This window comes from Quercus robur, chromosome 4 (assembly GCF_932294415.1).
Source record: "Quercus robur chromosome 4, dhQueRobu3.1, whole genome shotgun sequence".
Lineage (NCBI taxonomy): Eukaryota > Viridiplantae > Streptophyta > Magnoliopsida > Fagales > Fagaceae > Quercus > Quercus robur.
The window spans coordinates 42468338-42495271 of NC_065537.1; the positions used below are offsets into that span (position 1 = coordinate 42468338).

The following is a 26934-nucleotide window of genomic DNA, read 5'->3' on the forward strand; positions in this document are numbered from 1 at the left end:
AAAAAAGAAGTACCTATTGAAATCATCCTCTATAATAAGACCTATAAAATGACAAACATACCTCTAAGATCTTCAAAATAACCAAATAATAATAAAAACATCCAAAATAATGAAAGTAACTTACAAAAAATTGCCAAAATATTCTTCACACCTCCATAGGGCTAAATAAATACCTTCAAAAACCTCTAAAATCACTTAAATGCCCCTACAACCACCCAAAAAAAAAAAAAAAAAAAAAAAAAAAAAAAAAAAAAACCTTAAAGACCATTGAACGACAAAAATGTCTCGTGAAATCTTCAAAATGATCACGCTATTCCTTGAAACTTAAAGAATCGACCCCAATATTTTAAAATGGACAAAGATTAGCTACAAAATTGGTTGTGATCTAAGAGTACAACCTTAATATTTTTTTTTATTAGAGGTGAATTTTGACAAATCCACCATTGAATTACATATTCTTCTTATATCCAACTTGCTTGAAATTTTTTAGAAAATTAAACAACAGCTATGTCGTCAATAAATTGTTTTAATTGCAAATTTTTGTAGTGTAAAATTATATATAAAATATAAATTTATAGATCATATAGTAAATAATATCTAATTGATATAAAATTTGACGTATATTAAGAACGTAAAGAACATATAATTTAACGTTTAGATTTTCAAAATATGTAGTAATGTTTATTTTATTGAGTAAGGTTGTAACCTTAGGTTGTAATAAATTTTGTAGCTAAATTTTTTCCTTTTAAAAGTAGCTCAAAAACAATTTTCAAGTGTCCTTTCATAGGTTTGAAGTGTTTGTAACTTTGCATGTGAGTGTATAAAGTTTATTTGATAGTTTTTATTAATTGTTTTAGCATTTATTTGTTGTTGTACTCTCATTTTGATTGTGTTTTTTTTTTTTTTTCTTTTACTTTGATTTTAGTTTTCTGTATTAATATTTTAAAGTAATGAATTAAACTTATTATAAAATATTTACATAAAAATATAGAAATGTTTTTGCAAATTTCAGTACGAGCAAAAGTACCACAACCAAACACCAAAAAATATTCAAAAGGGCCACAGTAACATTTTATAGCCTTGTGTTACTGCTTGATTAAAGACTCTAATAGTTGTTTAACTGAGCATATAGCCAATATTTAAAAGACCGAGAAATTGAAAGTGAGAGAGATAACCTTAAACCATTGTAGTTCTCTTTGCATCTGCAAAGCTGCACCAGGGATGTCATTAAGTGAAGTAGAAGGTGCTAACATCCCTGCCATATGTAATAAGTTATTGCCGTAGAAGGAATCCATACCACTTGCCAAAGCGTTTTTCATATCAAGACCATAGATAAGGCTAAAGATTTTGGCATGACGATATTGGACTGCAACCGAAAAAATGCTTCTTGATTTTCCATCATAGCTCCACATAAGTTGTGGATCTGCTTTCACAATATCAAAAACAAACTCAAAATTCCCTTCCTTGGTTGCACGGAGGATGGCTCCATAAACCCTAGCAGTCGTTCTTTGTTGAGTATTTGAAATCAATATCTGGTCCTTCATGCGACTGAGGAGTTCACGGGATAGAAAATGGGCCAACTTCATTTCATATAGATGCTCGATACCTTGGTTAATAATCAAAACATTGAAAATTTAACTAGATGAACATATAATTATTTAAAAAAAAAAAAAAAAAACTTACAATCTCTTTTTCTTGTAAAGTTGTAATTATCTAAGCTACCTTAAAGATTAGCGTATTCCATTTAAGGTGGGCTTGAGATTAATATCTGAAAGTCTCATTTACTTGTCTCCTTCATTTAATTGGTAAAAAAGAAAACAATTTCGGATCCCATGGACTTAGTTTAATAGTGCAAAGAAGTGAGTAAGCATGTGTGTAGAAAAACAAAATTACCTAATAAGTTAGGGCTTGATTGGTAAGAGTATTTAAATATATAGTTTTTTGTTTTGTTTTTTTGTTTTTTTTGCAATCCATAAAATGGTGGGTCCCACACTTAAATTTATTATTTGGCTAACATTTTTCTAAATACTGTTTTCAAAAAACTAGTACCATATTTTCCTAATTTTAAACAAAATTTTGGAAATGTCTAAGAGGGTGTTTTCAGGATATAAAAAAAATTCCTACCCTTCAAATTTAAAACTTATCATTATATATATATATATATATATATATATATATAAGGATGAGCTCTATTCCCTTATCATTATCCATAAAAAAAAAAGTAACTACAGATTCTACACGTTACTTTTTGTAAATATATATATTTTTTTAAATCTCAAAAAATAGAAATGGTCTCCCAAACAATTATTTTTTGTTTTTAGTATTTTGAAAATTGTTCTAAAAAGTTGGAGCCAAACAAGTAAAATATAAAAATTATTACATGAAAACTAGTTTTAAGTTTAATTTTTAAAAAATTGTTTTTATACTGTTTTGAAAACAAAAATAAAAATCCTCTTGCCAATCAGGCCTTTAAGAGTATTATTTTTGAGGTGAGCTTTAACAAATTACCTATAAATTCCATCCAATTGTATTCTTTATTGTCATTACGTGAGAAAAAGCAAGTGAAAATATAAAAAATTTAAAAATTGGAGGGGAATGTAATAAAGAACCAATTGATATTTTTAAAATGGGAAGAAATGTAAATTTAAAAGAACCAATCGGAGGGGGTGTAATGTGAAATATTCAAATGTAAAATTAGATTAAGATAGAAATATGAAAGTTGAAACAGTAAATTTTAAGTTTGGATTATGACTGGAATGTAACTTTAAAAAACAAAATCAATTTTAAAATAGAAATTTAAGAAAATATGTTTGTTCCCAATTCCCATTATTAAACAATTTTTAATAAATAAAAAAAAAACCAAGCCGAAAAAAATTAAAAATTAGTTATATTATTTTTAGTTTTTCTATTTGGAATAAAGTTATACTATTTTTATTTTTTTTTATTGTTTTTTATGGGAAGACTGTAACTTTATTAAGAAAAAGATAAATTCAATGCATCTTGAACTAAAGCCAACTTAATCAGCGTTGGATTTTCATCTATTTAAGTTATATAGTTATCACTATTTAAAACTTCTTAGGCATAACTTGCCAAAATGTGTGTTGACCTATTACCTTATCGCTTCACATGAAAAACTTTGGCTAACCTAAAACCTTGAAGCCTTTGAGATACTCCAGTTAAGATATTTGATACAGCCACTGGTGGAGAGCCCAACCCGATAAGAGCATCAGAGACAATTTTTGAATCTCCTTAAAAAATCACATCCTTTATACCCACATCCCAAGCAAAAGTAACTCCCTCCTCCATTGCCTTGGCCTCTATCTCTAAAGGTCCCAGTGGCTGGTGGACTATTTTTCTTAGTGTTGCCGTAACCCTCCCAACATGGTCTCTAATCACCACCCTGACACCAGCCTACTGACTCTGAGCAAAAACCGCATTGTCCATATTAACCTTATAATTCGGAGCTAGAGGCAATGACCATGGATCATCCGAGTTTTCCTTTACCTGTGAAATAGTGGTTTGCTATTTGAAATTCATTTAGCAAAAATCGAGCTAACTGGACCACTTCTTCTGTGGATTGTCGAGAGTGACCGTGTCTTACGACATTTCTATTAAACCACATGCGCCAAGCTATCATGAGAAGTATCTCTAAATTTCATTGCCAACATGCTAGACAAAGATCAAATACCATACTAAATCCATGAACTCCAAATACCATATCCCATGTGTATCAAAACTAATCCCTGAAAATAGCCATACTACACAAGCTTTCTCGCATTCCCAGAGAATATTTCCACTAGATTCTATACCCAATCCACAAGCTTCACATACATTCTGCATAAGTTTGCTTTTGTGGGAAGTATATTTCGGCACGCTCTCTAGGCAAAAGACTTCACCTTATTCGGCAAGTTCAAGCTCCAAATTTTTCTCTAGAATTTTCTGTGTGTATCACCATTTGAAGGTTCACCCACCCGGCTATTTATGGCTTCATCCAAAGCAATTTTATAAGCACTGTGAACTGTGAATTTCTCTTTTGGAGTGTATGCCCACACTAGCCAGTCTCGTGGCAAACAAGAACTTAAAAATATGCTTAGAATGGATTGGACATTGGGTGGGAGAAAAATTTGCCTCACCAAATCTGTTTGCCATTCACGCTTCAGGGGATCAATGAGGTCACTAACTTTGGAAAGTTCAAAGGTATTATTTGGTAGAGAGATCACTTTGAAAGTATATGGTTTAGGTAACCATTTATTAGTCCAAATGCCAACCGATGCTCCATTCCCCACCTGCCATCTACAGCCTTGTTTGACAATTTTTTGCATTGCCATTATGCTCCAAGTAAAAGAAGGTCAAGATCCAAGTGCAGCCCCAAGGAAGTGACTATCCGGGAAATAACGAGCTTTTAAAACTCTATGGACCAGTGATGACGTATTTGTCTGAAGTTGCCACCCTTGATTGGCTAAAAGTGCAAGATTATAAGCTTTAAGATCACAAAAGCCTAAGCCACCCTCCTCCTTTGGCGTACAAACCTTATCCCAACTAAGACATATTATCTTAGTTTTTCCATCCATTTGCCCCCACCAAAAATTTCAAACAATGCTCGTCATCTCATCACAGAGAGTATTCAAAATTTTAAAAACACTCAAAGTATAAGAGGTACATGTTGTTGAGAAATTAGGGCAAGAGACAAAAAGATAGAGTGAGAGGTAGAAATTTGGGTAGTAAAGTGAGGAAAATAGAGGCTTTTTGGGAAGAACATCACTATGTGTAAAACCTTAAACTTTGGGAAGAACATCACATTATAGAAAGCTTTAAAGAGTGAAGGATATTTTGTCCTTCACTCACAATGGTTTTTCATCCCTTCCTAAGGAAAACGTATGTCACACACCTTCTTTACTTTCCTTGTTCTGCCTTTACAATCTTTAGATGTTAAAGTGTTAAAATTATCATTTTTATTGTTCATGATCTTTTACACTAAAATGTACTGTTAAATCTATAGCTCACTTTCTTTACAAGTTTGACAATCTAACTTGCACGTACAGTGAGATTCAGATGTTTCTTGATTGTAATCTTCCTTATTCTTCACAACAAGGTGTACTTGAAAAATCTCTATGGTGGCACGCATCCAAGACTACTCACCCATAGCTTCAATCCTTCTCATCATGGTTCATGATCCCACACCAATAGCATAAAATTAGCATGCATTCTAAACGAGATCCATTATGGTTTAGGAGTTAGGACCTCCTATATTCACTAGCTGACCTTTACACAATGGTTACGTAATATTGATATGGATCCCAACTTGCATACAACATCCACCACAATCACCTTTGGCAGATTCCTCAACGCATTCAACCTTGCCCAAAGTGCTTCCAATGGCCTCAGCATTCTCCCTTATCATGCATCTAATATGTAGCCCACGAATTTGTACCCAAAATGATGCTGTATCAAACCTAGTATCCTCCACTGTTGCAGCTTCGCCTGGATGAAATAAGCCAACCATGTATTTATCGAAAGACCATGGTCCCTCAATCAATATACACTTTGGGTCATCTTCATCATCGAATAAAAGCATAACTGTATTGTTCCCAAGGTCGCATGTATCAAAACTTCCCCCATACCTCCACATGATCTTTAGTGTTCTCAAAATAGTGTTCTCTGTTTGGTAAAGACCTTAGCCAACAAAACCCTACTATTTTCCACATCGTTAGTAGAAAGGTTTACCATCTGGGTTTCCTTTGTATTGAGTGACAACTTCGCCCATCTCCCTTGAAGGTCATCCATAGCGTGCATAGACAAAAAACTAAGAGGGGAAAAAAAAACAATAAAGATTCCACCAAAAACTGGGGAAAAGATGGTCTGTGTAAGAGATAGACAAGTTGTTTCACCGTCGTAGAGTTTTCAAAAGAAAAACCTACAAATGCGAAACAATTCTTAGTTAATGTGATTATATGAATTGTCAAACACTTAATGTGAAAAACTTAGATGCCAGTTTTTTAGGTTTATAGGTTTCCATTTATGTTAACTGATAAAACATAAATAATGTTATTATTTTTAAAATAATATAATTCAAGATAATTATATGTTTGAATTTAATTATATGATCTAATTTATTGAACTTAAGGAAATATAATAAACTGAGTTGTATAGTACCATATCCAAGAGAGTTCGGAGATTTGAAACTAGCTGGCTTAAGGAATATATCCCTGCAATGTAAAAACCTTGCTTAATTGTGTATTTAAAAATTATTACGTACCATAAAAAGAATAGGCCAAGAAAACATTATATATGTAAAACCCTAAATTTTAATCCTAATTTCCAAATAAGTACTAAAATTTAAAGTTTATTATTTTAATCCTACTTTTTAATTTTACCATATTTAGTCCCTAAAATAAATAAATAAACGATCTTGTTTTGGTCCCTATCGTCATCTCACTAACGGAAATTATCTACATAGTAGACGAAGTCCATTGTTGGCATAGTAAATACTAATGTGACCATTAAAATAATATTTAAAAATGCCTCGTCAACAATTTAATTAAAAAAAAGCCACATCAGATAAAAATAATAATAATAAATTCTAAGCTTCTTATTTAAAAAAAAATTAAATTAATTTTATTTTCTAAAGAACACGAAGAACTCAGAACATATGTTCTTCCCGGTAAATCATGTTCTTCATTTTCTTCCCCAACTGACCTTGCCCATAAAGTTAAAAAATCTAGATTTTTTTTCTTGCATTTTTTTAGCAACCAAACCCATAAAATTACTCAGATTTACAAAATACAAAGACATGCCCACAAAAGTTTACAAAACAAAAAGACATTCAACAAGATTTTCTTATGCCTTGAAACGAAACATAAAAATACAAAACTCAAACCCAGATTTTCAGCCCCCATGCACTACCTAATACAAAACTCGACCCATATTTTCCTATGTTTTCTAAGAAATCAAACACAAAACTCAAATCTCAAATCAATGAACAAAACCCCAGATTAGAAACCACAAATAGCCACACAACCACACAACCTTAAACACAACAATCCACACCACCTCCAACCCCAAGTCCAAAAGCCACCACTGATTTAGTCAAATCGGTTTAGAGAGAAAGCCATTGTTGGTTTTGGCCAAGGATTTAGATAGAGAGAGTTGGGTTTTCGGCCATTGGTTTAGAGAGAGAGAGAGAGCTGGGTTTTTGGCCAAGATTTAGAGAGAGAGAGAAAGAGAGTTGGGTTTTCGACTTGGGCCTAGAGAAAGAAAGAGAGAGAGAGCTGGGTTTTCAATCATGGATTTAGAGAGAGGGAGAGAAAGAGAGAGAGAGAGTAGGATTTTTTTCCATGGAGAGAGAGAGAGAGAGCTCACCTTCAATCAACCTGTAGAGAGAAAGAGAGAGCTTGGAAAATATGAGGTGGGTCAAATTTTTTACTGGAAGTTAATATGAGCTTGAGTTCTAATAATGTGTTTGGTTACCAAGAAAGTTTAAGAAAAGTTGTGAAAGTTATTGCAAAAATTTTTTTCCTAATCTTTAAAACTGGAAAAAAAAATCAGTTTAAATTAAAACTAAGAAATTAGAAGTTTTTATTTTTGGTTTTTTTTAATTACATTGTAGACATGGCATTTTTAAAATGCCAAATAATTTTTTTAAAATAATATTTTAATGGTTACATTAGCATTTACTATACTAACAGTACACTTCGTCTATCACGTAGACAATTTCCGTTAGTGAGATGATGGTAGGGACCAAAACAAGATCACTTTTTGATTTTAGAGACTAAATGTGGTAAAATTAAAAAGGAGGGACCAAAATGGGAATAGGGTCAAAATATAGGAACTAAAATGGTATTTTCACCTTTTTTAATTGTCTCCCTTTGTTTACACACAACAACCACTATTCACTGTCTTCCTTCACCTTTAGGAAAAGCAAAAAGGAAAAAAAAAATGTTATTATAGTAAACCAACTTGTGGTTAGACCCATATTAATAGTGCCTATTTGTGGCTTGGACTTCATCACTTTACCTATCTAAGATTACTTTCGTTAGTCCTCCATAACCCACCTCGTTAGTTTACTGTTATAAACATAAAAATAAATAAAAGATGAATATGTGAAGATCAAAAAGTTAGAAGTGTGTAAAAACCAAAACAAACCCACGTAAGAGAGAAAGCGGGGGCTGGACTTTGCCACATTGGCACATTTTCCCACTAAAACCACCGTTTCAAAGAAAGAGGCTCAATTGTGGACATGACGGTGGTAAGTCTCATTCCAAGCCAAATTCCACTCTATGCTCGTTATTCTCATGCCCAGTATCGTTTCTCTTCTCCTAGTCTCCAATATCTACTCTTTTCTTTTTCTTTTCTAAATAAAAGTCTAATTTCTAAATTCTTGCTCAATCAACCACCTCTTGTCTTTCTCTTAAAACAAATTTTAATTCCATTCACTCCAAAGAAAATTGCAAATTAAATGACATTGGGACGATGAAGGAAAAGAAAATCCCTAATGAAATATACAATATTGACAACATATCATCCTAGCTCAGGTGTAAGATGTTACACCTAGCTAGCCCCCCATTTTTCTCATCCCCTATAAATACCCCCTCATTTTTTTTTGAAAAAATAGGGAGTAAAGAGAGAAGAATAGGAAAAAATTAGAGTAAGAGTGGAAAAATTCTAAGAAAAATACCCTAGAAATTTTGAAAAAAAATCTTTTCCCCCTCTCTAGGAAACCCACCACAAAAAAAAAAAAAAAAAGATCCTCTTCCCTTTTTTTACTTGTAATTTTGTGCGTAAGCTTGTAGGGATGGGGTGGTTTCTTAATAACTACACCCATCCCATTTCCTTTTACTATCTTGTAAACATCATATTTATTTATATATGAAGTGCTTTCCTTAATTTATATTGTCTCTTTATTTTGTTATTGTGTATCTCTCTTTATCTTTATGCCCATATTACTATTGCTTGTTTATGATATTGTGCTTGTTTCCTAGATAGGTATTGGACCATCTCCTAGGGTTTGTATGAGAACTACCCTTAGGGGGAAGAAATCTCATCCCACCTAGGCATATAGGATTTTATTTTCCTTACTTTATATTTATGTCATCCATTTTATTTTCCAAGCAATCCCCTCCCCTTTTAATTTATGTCATCCCTTTAATTTTCTTGCACAATCCCCATCCCCCTTTACTTTATTGCACTTATATATGTGTGTGTCTTTATATATATAGACACTGAAATATTAAATAATAAAAAAAATATTTTCTACTCCCTCTCTCTTAAATGGTTTTTAAACCTCCATTAGAGCACAATATGGGTATATCTAATAAGAATGGTTGATGGTTTAAAACTCCCATTTCTTTATGATGAAGGACCCATTGGGGTTGAAAGAGATTAATCTCTTTAAGAGAGACAAAAAAAGAAACTTTTCAATCAACCTTTACAATATTTCAGCTCTTTACTTTTATGTCATTTAAATTTTTGCACTTTACTTTCCTTGCAATTTATTTTCTTCACTTTATTATTGTTGTCCTTTTATTTTTCTCTTCAATAATGTTGCCATAAAATAAATATGCTTTTTTTTATAGAGATAATTACAATATGCTACTAATCTCGTAACTCGAACTCTTTTACCCCTAAACCCCCAAGCACTTTGTATATGGGGAGATACCAATTCAGCTATAAGGCCCTTGGCTAAAACAAATATGTTTGGGTAAAACAACTTCTTTACACAACTATTCTAAGGAAGTGCTTCACAAAATCCTTTTCAAAAAGAATGATGAAGATTTCTAAAAAAAGAAAAGAGAGTTTTTCCAGAAAATGCTTTGCTAAAAAAAATCTCTTCCTTTCAAAAAAGTTTCAAAAAAAAAACTCCCTTCATTCTTTTCTTAAAAATTTAAAGAAGGTGTTCTAAAAAAATGCTTCTCTAAAAAAAAAAAAAAAAAATCTGTTTTTTTTTTTTTTTTAAATGTTTTTACCACATTAAAAAAAAAAAGGGTGTTTTCAAAATAGTTGTTTCAAAAACATTGTTTTTCTCTTCCCTCCTAAAGGGAATCCGAATTTTTCGCAAAGAAAAAGGGAATTTTTTTTTACTATGATAGTAAATGTTTTTACCACGTTAGATTTCCCCTCAAAAAATGTTTTCCCCTCCCTTTAATTTAAAAAAATAATAAATCAAAAAATGGGTTTCCACAAAATACGTTTTTACCACGTTAGAAAATGTTTTCAAAAACAAAATTTTCAAAAACTTTCTTTCCTTTTTTTTTCTTTTTAATATGAAAATAAGATAGAATTTTTCTAAAAAAATAAATAATAAAATAGTTTTTACCACATTGGAATTTCTTCAAAAAAAGAAGAAGATTTTTTCTCAAAACTCCTATATAAAAACTTTTCCAAAAAAATGTGCTTTTTCAAAACAATAAAAAGTTAACGTGGTAAACTATTTTTCATACATTCTAATCTCAAGCTTTTCTTAGGATAGTTGAAGCCAAAGATTTGTGTTCATGGTTCGTGCCCTTAAGTCCTTGAACACCCTTTAAGCTTACATTGACCCTATCACTTTCTTTGGCACTAATGAATTTTATTTGTCATCTTTTTTTGCATGGCAAAAATGAGAAAATGGTGGATGATAGCAAGGTGCTACTCTTCCAACTCCATTTTGTGTGTGTGTGTGTTGTAGTTTGTTTATTTATAATAGCTAGTATTCACATGCTACCTATGTATTAAATATTCTACTCATATGGTTGTTCTTGTATATCCTCACACATGCTATCTATGTATATACCTACATGCTTGTTTGTAAATATTCAATGAAGTTAATATTCACATGCTAATTATAAGCAAATAATTACTCACATGTATATATGTATATATTGTTTGTAAAACTCTTTCTTCAAAAATCAAAATGCCAAGTATTCTATTTCTACACAAAAAGATGACGTTTGAAATAAATTAAGATGAGATACTATCTTTGGATAGGCGTTGTGGGGTGCCTAACACCATCCCCACACGTAACCAAACTTCTGAGTCCATGATCTTTGGTTCGATACTTTTTGGTTTGCCTTAATTAATGAGCCCTTAAAATTTGGTTTAGTTAATTAGGTAACCTAGAACGAACTAGACACATAGGTGACCAATCACACCTAATACAAAACCAATGGTTGGTGGCGACTCCTAAAATAAAAATAAGAAAAATGGACTCACATACACACACACACCCCACTCTAGAGACACAAGCACACAAGAGCCACATTGCCAAGGACCCCATTTGCAACCAACCAAAAGAAATTTTGGGGTGCCCACACCAACCACCCGTCGAGAAACTCCACTAGCATGAATAGTGTAGTACCTGGATGACTATAAACCCTTTAAGCCTATATCTCCCTGTGTACTTGAGCCATCCAAGCTCTAGGTAGCAACCAACTTTGCCGAGTCATCTAGCTTAGTTACCACCGTTGAGCCGCAAACGGAAAACAACAAAGGATTTGGATTTGATTTGGCTTTATTAAGTTTCCAGCCCTTCAACAAACTCACAACACTCAAGGTTTAGTGATGGAGGTGAAGGTTACAAATTTCTCTCAAGGATGTGTCATTTGTGAGAGAAAAGGAGAAGAAAGGATAAAAAGATTTGTTTCTCTAGACTAAGGCACTTTCTCTCATACAAAAGGGTTGGGATGAACAAATGCTCTTACCCTAGCAAACCCACAACCATACCCACCGTTGGCCACCACTAGTCACCACCACTGAAAGCCAAAAAAAAAAAAAACCACAGCCACAAATTGCCACAACCCACTAGCCATAAAACCCACTCAACCACCAACTACCACCGAAAAAAAAATCACAACTCATTAGACACAAAACCCATTCAACGACCACCACAGCCACAACAACCATTGCCACTATCACTACCACCCAGAACCTCAACCCTAACCACCAAAATCGCAACCAAATCATAAACCCACAACTGCATCACCACCATCATCCAAGAAAAGAAAAACAAAAATGAAAATCAATCAGACCCTCAAACCCTTAGAACATATCAAACCACCATAAATCCGATTGAACCACTGAAGCACAAATCAGACCACCGTAAATCCGATCAGAACCTAACCCAACTGCCACAAGCAAACCCAAGAGAGGAGAGAGGGACAAGACAGAGTGAGAAAGTTGATTTCAGTCGAGAGGGAGAAGAGGAGAGGCTGGGCATGAAGGCGTGGGTGATAGAAAATTAGAAACAGAGGAGAAGCAAAAAGAGAGAAAAGAGAGGAGAGAGCAGTAGCATGCGTGAACCAAATAAACAACATTATTTGTGTTTAACTTCGAACTACAGTCAGCTGCCAAAGATGGTAGTTTACTATAGCTGAGAGTTAAAATTTTTTAAGTATAATGATAGACCAAGAATGTATCGACCTCTTATGGTGAATTAACCAATTAATTAGTCAAGTTAATTAATTAAGTCAATTAATATGCAATACGAGTGGTAGCACAAACAAATCACCAAATAACTAAATGCAGTGAAAAATAAATTTGACACAGTGATTTGTTTACGAATGGGGAAAACCTCCAAGGCAAAAACCCCACCGAGTGAATTTAAGATCACCAATCCTGAGAATCCACTATTATCAAAACAAGCGGTTACAACTAAAGGAATCCCAGTACCTTATACCAACCTATAGTTGAGCCCTTACCCCAATACACAATTGGACTGTAGTGACAATCTCTCATTTTCAATGCACGACTCGTAGTACGTGACTAACCAATTGATGCACGGATCTAAGTACGTGACTAACACACCAACTTGAGAAGGATGTTGGCTGCAAAGTTCTTCAATTCATCCACACGATGATGATCAAGAAGCTCCTTGGTTACAAAACCCTACGGTGTACAAATGCAGCAGCTTCTTCAAGATAAAGATAAACTAGGGAATATGTCTCCGGTCACAATATGCTTACAACAACAAGTGCAACAACCACCTGACGGCCCTTAAAATAATTATTATATATGTCTAGGGTTGTATGAAAAGAAAACCTAAACATATACACATGGATATGCATGAAATCAGATTGAAAAACTTATTTTTGTAATTCTCGATAGATATAGCAGTCGAGCTTATCTGTCGAGCTTCACATTTTAAATCTCGATAGATACATCTGTCGAGCTATTTGTCAAGCTTTAAAAACCAGCATTTCTTCACTTGTTTCTTGGACAGATTTGCATGGCTTCAATACTTGGACTTGAACTCTTGTTCCTTGAAGTATTAAACACATCCTAGATCTACCCAATTACAAGTAAAGTGCATTTTGTCAAAGGATTAGAAAATTATAAATGACATATGTTCTTAACATGATTCACATATTTCCTAACATATAATATCTTTGATGTTGTGGGTATTTTTAGTGTATTATGTGCTAAAATAGCTTTTATAGCTATTTTAGCACCACTATTGTGAATGCTCTTACAACCCAAATCTTGAGAAAAGGAACTTTGAATAGTGACATACCTGATCCAATAATTTCTTTACCATTGCTTCGGCTTTCATTTCCTGCAAGTTTTTGAAAGTTCAAACGAATATCATTGATGGGACCACCCCATTGAATATGAATACCTGGAAAAAAAAATATAAACATGCATAATTATATAATTCAAACTTCACTAACTATTGCAATTTGGCTTTATCTAGGAGTTATGTTTATTACATACAAACTATTTTACATAGTTTTATACACCCCCAAAATGAACTAGAATCATGACTTGAGTTTGTGTACAACAAATTTAACCCTTATCTTTGATTACTAGCGACGTTCGAAAGGCAACACAAATAGAATCAAGAAACTATGAATTGGATTAATGGGAAATGATTTCTTCAAACAATTGATTTGACACACTTTAAATATTGGAAATTTGGAAACAAAAGTAATACCATAAAAAATATTAAAATCTTTAAGTAAGGGACTTACATTATAGTTGTGGTACTGGTAGGAATGTCCCATTAACATTTGTGTTAGGTGTTACCCATTTTATTTTTAATTTTTATTTGTTTCTGTATAATTTAATAGTTTGGAGGGAAGTTTAAATCCCAATTACCTTCTTTAGAAATATAAGAAGGTAAGAGTCAAAACTATAAGACTTTTGGCCCAGACTTTACCCATTTTAACATGTACTATTGGAATTGTTTTTGGTATAGAACTAATTCAATAAATTTATAGATAAGACATACATCTCTTAAAATTAGTTAAAATTAATAAAGTCCAATCACATTACCCATTTACTTATATGGCAAATATAGACAAAGTATTTTTTGTCTCAATTTTTTTGCAAACAATCCAACTTTTATCTTTTTTTTTTTTGTTTTTTTTTTGAAATAAAGAAGTTTTTAGTGTTTGTTTTATAATAACAACTTATCTAGCTTTTTGTTATAAGATTTTTGCTAAAATTTTTGTTGCTAAAAGCTAAAAGCTAAAAAATACAAAAGTTGATGTTGAAAGATTTTTCCTGAAAATACTATAACTAAAAGCTAAAAACTTTAAAAAAAAAAAAAAAAAAAAAGCTGATTGATTTTTTTGCTAGAAGTACTATAGCAAAAGAGTAATGTGGAACGCTAGACCCACAATAAGCAAAAGAAGACTTGGTATTTTGAGCAAAATATATAAAATGAGACGCATAGATAGTTGTTGCTTGTAGCTAAATTTTTGACTAAAGTTTTGCAGTAGAATACATATAACATGGAACCCAAAACTTGAACTAAAATAAGCTTGGGTTTTTTGTGGGACTTGCATGGGCCCACAAATAGTAAATAAGTTTAAGCAAAAAGCCAGTAAAAAGCTGGTGCTAAAAGCAGCTTTAGTCTTTTACAACACATCTATATATATATAATAATATGTAAAACTGAGAGAAAATCCAATTAGATTTCAAATTGGGATTCAATTAGAGTTTAATTTTGCGCCATGTGTCTCATCTAATCTTAATTTTAAATTTTTGTGTCAAGTATGTTAATTCAATGTAAAAATTGGATTTCAATTAGAGTTTAATTTTGTAACACGTGTCCCATCTAATTTAATTTTTTTAATTTTTGTGCTAAATGAGTTAATTTAGTGTAGAAAACGAAGAGTCCAATATATATAAACCATAAAAAACCTAATCATATAATTAAAAACAATTCAAATTTATAAGTCATTTATGTAACACACCATGACTATGTAATATATATATATATATATATGTATGTATTAATAAAATTTTAGAAAAAAAATCAATTAGAATCAAAATTGAATTTTGCTTTTGTTAGTTTTCCATACAAATTAAATTGTTTAGATTTTTGCTGTTTTTTTGTTTTTTTTTTTTTTTTTTTTTTTATTACTGAATAAGCATATTTTTTATACCGTTTTTATTCGGATATTTTGTATGAGAAGATATTGAACATAACAAACTGTAATTGTGCTGAACGATTCCGTTCACATATACCCTTTCAATTTACAAGATATTATTTAACCAGTTTATTGTTTTATTTTCTGTTGTATTTAGTAGAATTTCACAGACAATAATTATGAATTGATATTGTATATATAATATCCAATAGTGATTTTCAAATTCATATACGTAATAACAATGTAACGAGAAAATTGGTGTAACCAATATCATGAAAATTGTAAGGAAAAACTATTTTAGTACCTTCAAATGTCCTAATCAAATTATGTCCTATATGTTTAATAACTCAAGCTAACATCAATAGAACAACTACAATTCATCATTCCCGTGTGTAAGCACGGGTTACATACTAGTTTAATATAAAAATTATCAAAAATTACATCTTTTGATAAATACTATGAAAATAAGTTACTAGGAATACGCAAATCAAACGGACATATTAATATAACTTTCTAAGTGAATATAATAATAATAATTATTATTATTATTATTGTGGGGCCCAATAGTTTGTGGGTTCGGCCCGCTCGCTCATGGGGAGTCCACAGACCCCAAACTGAAGGAGGCCAGGGCCCAAGCCCAAAAATATTAAGCCCAAAGGGGCCCGAAGATATGGCCAAGGACAGCTTAGTCCTCGGCAGACCCAAAGTCACATTGATGAAAGTGGCATACAAGCAAACTTAAAAGATCAGAAAATATCTCGGGGAAATTGTCCTTAATACCCCTCATTGATATGACATTGCACCTAACAGAACCGGATTCTTAGGCTTTATTAACCATGCCCAACAATGCTGGGATGGGATTGACGGGACAAATATCAGTCCTGGAAAAACTGACCCTACACGTGGACGAGGGACAACAAACGTAGGCTAGTATAAAAGGAAAGGTAAACTAATTAGGAAGGGGCCCCCATCTCACTTCCTGGAAAAAACTCCAGGAATGAGAATGCCCGGATAATATATGCGCTTCACCATGGAAAACCCATCGACGGGTAATCGGAGAAAAACACTAGTGCTCCTCGGACATGATCCGAGGAGTCCAATCCCTTAATTTATAAAGTTATTGGGCTTGGATATCCGGACTAAAGCCTTTTCTAGTCTAGGTTTATCTAAGGTCCGGCCTGTACTAACGCCTCGTGACCCAACGCTAGCCTTTCAATCCCACTCTCTACAAATATTATTGTGGGGGATCTTTCACGCGCGAGCTCAACATCGTTGTTGGGCAGTTTAAGAGTCGTGTCCCTACAATTGGCGCCGTCTGTGGGAAAGGCTTGCGCGTTGGCACGGGTGGCGCATGAGTCAGTTCTCTAGCAAGCAGAGATTCACGAGTTTTTCCCATCTCCGGCGACGTGCAGTCGTTGCTCCGCCATAAGCTTCTGCTAGGGGCTACGCCTTGCACTGCTAACGGCGCGGGCAGCTCTAGGGGCTTCCGGCCTCGAGCCAACTCTCCCCTCCTTGGCCTAGGGGTTAACCTTCGAAAAGTAAATAAGTATAGAAAAAGAAAATTTTTACTTAAAAAGAAATCTTACAAGTTTTGGACAGAACCAAGGCCTTGTATGGTCCTCGGACCCAAGCCTATGGGGAAACCAAGTACAAACAAGAAATCTTACAAGTTTTGGACAGAACCAAGGCCTTGTATGGTCCTCGGACCCAAGCTTATGGGGAAACCAAGTACAAACAAGAAATCTTACAAGTTTTGGACAGAACCAAGGCCTTGTATGGTTCTCGGACCCAAGCCTATGGGGAAACCAAGTACAAACAAGAAATCTTACAAGTTTTGGACAGAACCAAGGCCTTGTATGGTCCTCGGACCCAAGCTTATGGGGAAACCAAGTACAAACAAGAAATCTTACAAGTTTTGGACAGAACCAAGGCCTTGTATGGTTCTCGGACCCAAGCCTATGGGGAAACCAAGTACAAACAAGAAATCTTACAAGTTTTGGACAGAACCAAGGCCTTGTATGGTCCTCGGACCCAAGCCTATGGGGAAACCAAGTACAAACAAGAAATCTTACAAGTTTTGGACATAACCAAGGCCTTGTGTGGTCCCCGGACCCAAGCCTATGGGGAAACCAAGTACAAACAAGAAATCTTACAAGTTTTGGACAGAACCAAGGCCTTGTATGGTCCTCGGACCCAAGCCTATGGGGAAACCAAGTACAAAAAATAAAAACCATAAGTACGCAAAAGCACCATCGGAGTTCCCTACTTCCCAGTCGATTGCTCGGATGGATTATTTAGAGATTATCAGCCTTGGACGATGTTCACGCGCTTATCACAGAATATTCAACTGTTATCCCGGTTAGTTTCCTAAGTTTGATTTACTATAAATTATCGATATAATGCCTGGTAGTATTGGTAAATTGGAGTTAGTTAGATTATGTTTCAAGCTATTTTGCTTTAAATATTCTTGAAGAAACACACACATAGGGCATACCCATTCACGAAGTAGTGTTGTTAAAGGAACAGTGTTCAAAACAAGTAAAGAAATTTCCATTCTTACTAAAACAAAGAAATAGTACAGCGTACAATGAAAAGGTGGGAATAAGTTTGTGTCAAAGCTCACTACATAACCAAACAGAAAGGAAGATACAAGAGAATATAATAAAGCTGAGGAAGTAGATCGGAGGAGAGGTTGGTTACAGCTCCAAGACCTTGTTCTTCCTCAATGCTTTCACATGCCCACAACTCAAACAGCAAAAGAAACCCAACTTGAGCCTGACACCGCCGAAGGAAAGGTGCAGGGAGTTGGAAGTTGAGGGGCTTTCTCTAAATATTCGCCTGCCGCAAAGCAGAGGCGCTGATGGCGGAAAATCTTTCTTCTGACATACCAAAATTCTGGCATGAACAGAACCTGCTTCGGATTTTGACTAAAAGAGGGAGAGATCCCCTTCCCCCTCGGTCGAAATGGAGTGTTCTCCTGAACTTATGCTTCCTGTGCCCATACCTTACTACTTTGAGTCTCATGAGGACACGGTACTTCTGCGGGGGAGAGAGTTCTTTCTTCCCAACCCTTGCCTTAAACATGTTGTGCTAAGGGAGGAGAGCTCCGGATGTGGGAGTTATGATATGGGAGAAAACTGAAGGATTTGTGCGTATATAAGGCAACTTTCTCTCCCTCCTGTTTATTTGAAAAGATAAGGTGGTGGCAGTCAACTCACGCAGCATCCCAAGGTACGCTACAGACAAAACGGTTCTGGCTCAACTTCCAACATCAACTGCAACCACAAGATTAAAGAAGCCTCATAAAGGCGCACCTCGATCATTGTGACATCAGAGAGTACCGCGTGGCCAGAGGTTGCAGAAATATCTCTTAATTCATGGGCTAAGTGGATTCGCGGCCCGGGCCCGCTCTGCGTGAGGGCCCAGGGACTGCGGCCCACGCTGAGAAATAGCCGTTGCCGAGGACAACCCCTGCTCGGCGCCTTATGAAATGCCTGATGAAAGGGAGAATCTGAATTCGAAGAGTTTTGGACAAAACCTAGGACTTGTATGGTCCTCGGACTCAAGTCTATGGGAAAACCAAGTACATAAAAGAAAAAACATAAGTCTTGGACAGAACATAGGACTTGTATGATCCTCGGACTCAAGCCTATGGGGAAACCAAGGACATAAAAGTTTTGGACAGAACCTAGGGCTTGCATGGTCCTCGGACTCAAGTCTATGGGGAAGCCAAGTACATAAAAGAAAAAACGTAAGTTTTAAATAAAACCCAGGCTTCGCGAAGTCCTCGGACTCAGGCCTTTTGGGAAATCAACTGCTCGGATGGAGAAGTTTCTCGGCTCAAATACGGGAAAAAGTTAAGGCCAGTGTGTTAAGAAGATGGCGAAACGAACTGATGATCGTTAGCCTAAGGAAATTGTTCATTGGGAAGGTGACGTGTCCTCGGATAACTACTTCTTACACCTTATCGAACATTTAGTCCCCACCTCGACTAATTTTAAGGTAAGTCTCGTTCTTCACTGGTCGGATTGTTATGTCGAATAATAATTTGGTTAAAGTTATTATGGCGTCTTTTTATTAGCGAATATTTTGGCCTTAGTTGTTATTGGTTCAAATGCTATACTACTGTGCCGAGCAGAGCTTGCAAATTTATTAAAACATATAAACAGAACATGCGAAATAGAATAACAGTAACTTTTATTAATATAAAAAATTATTACAACGTACAAGGAAGGGCTTAAGCAAGCCTATACAAAAAATGAACTGCCGAAGCAGTAATAACATCCGTAATACAGATAAGTAAACCGTCAGGTGTCCTTTAAACTCGCCTTCAAAGTCTCTCTAAAATCTCTGCCTCAGTACTGTTCATATCAGAAGAAGAGCCTTATATAGAAAAGGAGAAGGAGAAGGAAGAAGAATTGGAACACATGGAAGCACTTCAGCAAGCTCTTGTCGCTGAGGAGAGCAAAGCGAAAAGAAGATGGAGGACATGAGTAGGAAGGAGGAGAAGAAGAGGGAAGAGATGAAGAAAATAGAAAGGAGCAAAAGAGGGAGAAGGGGAATCAAAGGATGGCGCCAGTGAACAAAGAGAGGAAGAAGCAAGGGCATTTAGTCCCTGCCTCAATCCTAACTCTTAGCACACTGGAGCCACATTAGGTATGCTCATGAGAGAGCAGGTGGAGATGATAATGGAGGTTTTCGACTCAGTCACACCGGAAGTGAGATGTGACGAGTCCCTGCTTCGGATTTTGGCTAAAAGAGTGGGGAGGCAATTCTTGAGTCTCCGCCACCCTTGCCCCGACCGAGCCATCTCAAGTTTTCTTAGGACATGGCGTTTCTGGGGAAGGAAGGGCTTATTCATGGCTGACTGCTATGATGGACATACTATTGGATATGATATAACCAGAGGAAAGAAGTGAACTTGGGGAAGAGCCTGAGGGGTTCGAATATGAGAGAATCACCTTTTGTCTTCTCTCTTTATATAGGGGAGGAAGGCAAGGGTACGTAACACGTTCTAATCCCCAAGAAAATCTGCAGATAAATGTACATCCGTTTCGTTCCTCACGCTGTCAGTAACCGTTAAATCTGGGAGGTCTCGTAAAAGGAAGACATTAAAGGCGTGCTTCGAATAACCAAACGGCATAAACGCATCACGCGTAAATTGAGGGAAACGTCTTGTAGACCGGCGCATTCCTCGGGGAGGTGAAGAGTCGCCAACGTTGGTCAAGGGCTGAATTAAATGAACCGCAGTAAAGGCTTGGTATTATCAAAACCCACCTTTCCAACCAAGACGTTGGACAGCAGGGTTTTGAGGGGCTAATGTGGGGCCCAATAGTTTGTGGGTTCGGCCCGCTCGCTCATGGGGAGTCCACAGACCCCAAACTGAAGGAGGCCAGGGCCCAAGCCCAAAAATATTAAGCCCAAAGGGGCCCGAAGATATGGCCGAGGACAGCTTAGTCCTCGGCAGACCCAAAGTCACATTGATGAAAGTGGCATACAAGCAAACTTAAAAGATCAGAAAATATCTCGGGGAAATTGTCCTTAATACCCCTCATTGATATGACATTGCACCTAACAGAACCGGATTCTTAGGCTTTATTAACCATGCCCAACAATGCTGGGATGGGATTGACGGGACAAATATCAGTCCTGGAAAAACTGACCCTACACGTGGACGAGGGACAACAAACGTAGGCTAGTATAAAAGGAAAGGTAAACTAATTAGGAAGGGGCCCCCATCTCACTTCCTGGAAAAAACTCCAGGAATGAGAATGCCCGGATAATATATGCGCTCCACCATGGAAAACCCATCGACGGGTAACCGGAGAAAAACACTAGTGCTCCTCGGACATGATCCGAGGAGTCCAATCCCTCAATTTATAAAGTTATTGGGCTTGGATATCCTGACTAAAGCCTTTTCTAGTCTAGGTTTATCTAAGGTCCGGCCTGTACTAACGCCCCGTGACCCAACGCTAGCCTTTCAAGCCCACTCTCTACAAATATTATTGTGGGGGATCTTTCACGTGTGAGCTCAACGTCGTTGTTGGGCAGTTTAAGAGTCGTGTCCCTACAATTATTATTATTATTATTTTGAAAATTAGTTGTTTAAGTAATATATTTATCCAATTTTTTTTAAGTAATATAATTACAAGGTTAGGATATAAACAAGCTAATTTATAATAAATCTTAGTTATATTCTGTATGTGCTTACTCAAATTTTCTGTCACTTTTTTTTTTCAAGTCTAAAATTAGTAAATTATTAGAATGTTATATATGAGTGGAAGTTTATTTTTTTTTCAACATTGATTTAAGTTGGGTCATACACATTATTCTTGTGCAATATGATTTTGGTTTGATGTGAATGTTACATGTCATAAAATATACTTTCACTATGTGGACACACTATAAGCACATTAAAATTATAAAAACTCTATAATCAAAGCTTTAAGAGGGTTAGAAATGCTTTTCTTATTAAAATTCTATTATAAAAAATTTCTTTATATCTAAAAAAATCATTTTTCATTTTAATTTATTTTGATCATTTATAATAATTTTTTGTATTAATTATAAAAATTGGGCATTGTGCTTGTGCTATGTGACTTGACTTAAGTAATACCCTTTGTCGTAGGACGTGCTTTCTCAATATACCGCACTATAAAATTAAAATTATTAAGATATATTTTTATAAATTAAATTCCACTTACATTTGAAGGAAAAAAAAAAAAAAAACTCCAATTAAAATTTAATTATCAAAATATATCAAGAATTTTAAAGAAGCTTCACCATTTATTATAAATTATAATCTACAATAATTCTATGTTTTGATAAAACCTAAACTTACACAATATATTATTTAAATAATTTGGAAAATTTATATTTTAAACCTTATAATTCTATTATCTATTTAATTTTTAATTTCAAATATTGTATTAAAATATTTTCTATAGCTTTGATATAAGTTAACCAGTAATTTGCATAAGCATATGTATACTATAATAATGAAAATGACGTCATTTCACTTGTATTCTTTTAACTGATTTTCTAAGAATTCTAACGAATTTAAAATATGACTGATCATATGCTAAGAGTCTTTTAGTTCAATTGGTCATTCCTAAAATATTAAATTAGGATTATCTACATCAAAAATAGATCCACGCAATTACCGACTATAGATATGTTTTGTTTAACTGTCAAGATTTTTATAATTCAATCGGCATCTATTTATGTTTTTTCTTTTTTTTTTAATGAAAATTCGATAGTTATAATGAGAGAGTGGACGTTTGAACCTTGGTGTATCTAGGTGAGAAGGTGCAAACTAGTTAAGTTACAAAGCACGTGGAACACCTCTTTATGCTTCTAATAGAGACATCTAAAGTTCAAATCTCTCATTTCCTATTATAACTATCACAATATGAGAAAAAATCCATAATAAAATTAAATCTATTTGTCAAATGGGCCTCTTGTAATGCTTAGAGCCTTGCACCATCTCTTCTCTTCTCTTTTGGGCTATATTGGATCTACAAACCAAGAATATGGGTTTGGCCGGTTGGCCCTCAATGGCCCCCTTTTTCATAGATTTTTTTTAAGGGATATCATCACACAATTCACATTTATATAATAAAAGTCATCCATTATTTGCATAATACTAAAACAAGTCAACGAAAAACAAGAGTGAAGAGTAAAAGGGATGGTACTAACCGGAATAGATCCATCGTTTCCAAAATACGAGCCGATTTCCACTTAGGAAATAATCAGGCATACATGCCAGTGCATAAAAAGGGGACTTACCATTTATGTCTTTAGCAACAACCAAACGTGGACAACGCTTGACTAAATCCAAAGCAATATCTGTCGTGTTGTACGGTATGGACAGAGAAATTAATCAATCATACAGAATTATATTGCGAAAATTTCAAGTAGTCAATGGATAGTTAAGACGAAGAGTTAATTCTTACCCAAAGCTTTGTTATATATTGCCTCGCAAACAACTGTAGCCCCCACGGTGCCATTTTCTGGCATTAGAATTTCTGGCGGAGTGAGCAAATAGAGATAACGAGCCAATTTTAAATGCCCATAGCAAAGAGCCGTAACAACTGGAATATCTCCATCGTCATTTCGAATACTGATCAAGTTCTCATTCTTTCCAAGCATGCATTCTGCCATACGGTAGTTTCCATCATAAGTTGCCTGAGTTAGAGCTGTGAGACCATGATTATCTTTTATTTCCAAATTTTCTTCAGACATTTGCTTTACCAACTCCTCCACTATATGCACATGTCCAGCTTCAGCAGCAACATGAAGTGCGGTCTGGTCCCTCACTGTGATTTTTGCGCTTATTGCGTGCGGATGGCGATTAAGGAACTCCTTGGCAGCATTCCAATCACCAATTTTCAAAGATTTGTGTAAGTCCATATAAATCTCAACGCCATCATCAATGTTTCCCTTTTTGTCACTTTCTCCTGCCAAACTTTATTTGATTATTTATTTATTTTTTCAGAAATTTTTTTTTTTTTTTCGGAGAATGAAATGAAACGAAACCATTCTGACATCTACATGTCAACTATCAGTTGATACTTTTTGTTAATTCTGAATTTCAATATTAATTAAATACCTAGAGAGCCATACCACGTCAAAGCAAGTGCAATGTGAGCCTAAAACATCCCTATAAAGTATGGTGAAACTTGAGGGAAAAAATCTATAAGAGATTAAATATGATTCTTATTAACATAAAAATTTTGAAGATGAGTTAGTGTTTAGGAATCACATCTGCATAAATGTGAAAGGTTGAATAAATGTAATGCTACTAATGAATTAAGTAGTATACAAAGAGAGCTAGGGGCAATGTCAAAGCCAAATTAATTTTATGGGGTCTAAGTTATATATATATATATATATATATATTTTGAAGATATAGACATAAAAAGAAGAAGTAGAGTCAGCTTTTTTGTTGTTAGTATACAAAAGGAGTAGAGAAAGAATAGAATGATACATGTCATCTTTGGCATTGGCACTAGTAACCAAATATGTGGGAGTAAAATGCTTTTTTAAGATTTTGATGAACCAATAACTGAAAATGTTACTTTCAAAATGCTTGAACCCTTTCCTCCCTAGACCCCCAAGCATTTTGTGCATGAAGATGTGCCAATTTAGCTACGAGACTATTTTATTTCTGATGTCGATTATATATTTATATGCTCAGTTTTATATATTTGATGTGCAATTAGTGGCATATGGTTAATTGTAATCCGCACATACTTATTTCATTAGGTCACATGCTTATTTGAATTAGGACATGTGCCAGTATGACTGTATGAGCTATAATAGTAGTTGGATAGCTGTTTGGAGAAAGATAGAGTTAGTTACGACAATTAGTACTCTAGAAGAAGTTGTTTCTAACCAAGCCTTAAAGTATAAGAGGCTAGTTCTTTTAATCATGGAAGTTAAGCAATAAAGAACTAAGTGAATTCTCTTCTAAATCTCTAAATTCTCTCATTCTCCCTCTTAATCTCTGGGGGCTCGGTTCTCTTTAAAGAACCACTACAGTTTCCGTTACCTAAACAGAAAACCACCAAGACCTTAAGGAAGGTCTTAAAAACCAACTTTTAAAAGAATACTATGATATTCTCCTGGGGGACTGTAGTGGGTTGGGGACTACAGAAAAAATGTGATAATAAAGGTGCCGATGACATTTAGAATTTGCTGGACTTACAATTTATGGTGAAAAAATAAGATGATGAGAGAATTGTCTTCCATTGAAAATCTGACCAAATTTATGAAGATGTATCATTGTTAAGCAATCCAGAAATAGCTTTTAGAGAGAAACTATGCCACTGTAGCTTATTAATAGCAATGTGTGTGGACCGACACCATCATTGCTTTGTACAAATAACTATTTTCTTCTCTTCATTGATGATTTTTTATTTTTTTTCTAAAATAGAATTATGAGGATTTAAAATTATTTAAAAAGTTTAAACTGTTGTAGATAGGTATAATAGTTATGACATTAAGACTAGGTGATTTGATAGAAGGGCAAATTCAAATAAAATGAATTTAAAGAATTTATTGAAACAAATAGTATTGGTCATCTTTAAAAGTCCTTAGATTAGTAAATCAAATGGCATATTTGAAAGAATGATTTGATAAATTCTTCAAATGATCGAGAGCTATGATATATCCAAAATTAGAGCGTGCAAAAGATATAGTTTCGACTTACATGTGTTTACGAGCATAACATGGTGCTAGGGTCATTATTTGTATGTGTTGAAAAATCCATTCCAAAATGCACTTTATATGTATTTTAAGTCTAAGTTTTCAGAGTCCAAAAGTGTATTGGATATCCATGTTGAAGAATGAAGAAAACTGTTCAAGAAATTACTTGAGAATATTGAATTTTGCATCTCTACTGCACTTCGAAGAGACAGGCATACTGAGAAGTTGTTACAACTTTGTGTGCCTAAGGTTTTGTATTGAGCTACTACCATTTGTATTGGAGCATGTAACTGTGAAGAACTTTGCACAAATCAACTGCATCAATGAAGGATTGTTGTAAGATTCAACCACACATTGGTAGATTCGTGTAAATTGTAGAAGTTTGCTAAAAAGAGTAGTCCAACTAGGTTACATATGGGCTTGGATAGGTCAGTAGGTTCTACTATAGGTAGGTAGGTACTTTAGGATTAGGTAATATTTCTTGTACTAGTAAACTCAATATTTGTTAGTGGATTATTCAAGAGTGGTGACCTAAATATCACTTATTGGGGTTATTCCTGCGAAAGTTTTCCTATCATAACCATATTGCCTATGTCAAATTTATTTTTGTAAAGTTGTGATTTACAACTATGTTTTATGTTGGCTTTATTCCATGACAAAACGTGTTGTAATTGCTTTAATTTTGATTCCTTGTATTTTGTGGGATTTTATTGTATTGGGTTTAGTATTAAATTGGTGAAGACTCAAGCTTAATTGAAGATCAAGTGGATTTCGCGAGAAGCTCGCGAGAAGCTAACCCGTGAAGTAGCCACGTGAGAAGCACATGACTGGAAGCTGAAGAGTTGTGTCAGGTTGTCAGTTTCACTAGTGTCTCGTGGGTAAGGCCTTCCCATGAGGTAGTCGAGAAACAATTTGCCTGGGGGAATTTTAAGTGTGACTCTCTTATCCTTCACCCATACTATATATACCCTCATTACCCACAAATTTAAAGGAGGCCATTCAGAGAGAAAAACCTTAAATAAGTTTTCTACAACACACACACCCATCTTTTAGAGAGAGAGCTACTCATTCTTAGTGAGAAATCATTCTAACCTCTTCTCCTTCCCTCTCCCATTATCATACCTTGAGAGGAAATTTGTACCCAAACACAACCCACACCTATTCAGAGTGTTGAAAGTGTTTTGGAGCTTAGGAAGTTTTGGTGATTTGCCAAAAGAAGCCAGTGAGGCGTGGTGGATGCAATCGGGTGTATTGCGAGATCCGGAAAGCTAGACAATACACGGTTTCGAGAAGCCTTGTTGGAGTAGGAGCTTGGAGGGTTTAGGTATATTGGGTAGATTAGGCTTGGAAGGTCTCTTGCTATTCGTGTATCCCAACT

The 26934-nt window shown here is 34.7% G+C and overlaps 1 protein-coding gene across 1 annotated transcript in view; it reads right to left on the minus strand.

The window, feature by feature from the left end:
• Nucleotides 1–26934, minus strand: part of LOC126721877 (ankyrin repeat-containing protein ITN1-like) — a 55823-nt gene that overhangs the window by 3197 nt on the left and 25692 nt on the right. Inside the window, exons 6-9 of the mRNA XM_050424952.1 lie at nt 23303–23806; nt 23046–23195; nt 13484–13588; nt 1176–1606 (exon numbers count right to left, since the gene is read on the minus strand). Of these exons, the coding sequence (XP_050280909.1) occupies nt 1176–1606; nt 13484–13588; nt 23046–23195; nt 23303–23806 (1190 nt within the window). The remainder of the gene's footprint in view (nt 1–1175; nt 1607–13483; nt 13589–23045; nt 23196–23302; nt 23807–26934) is intronic.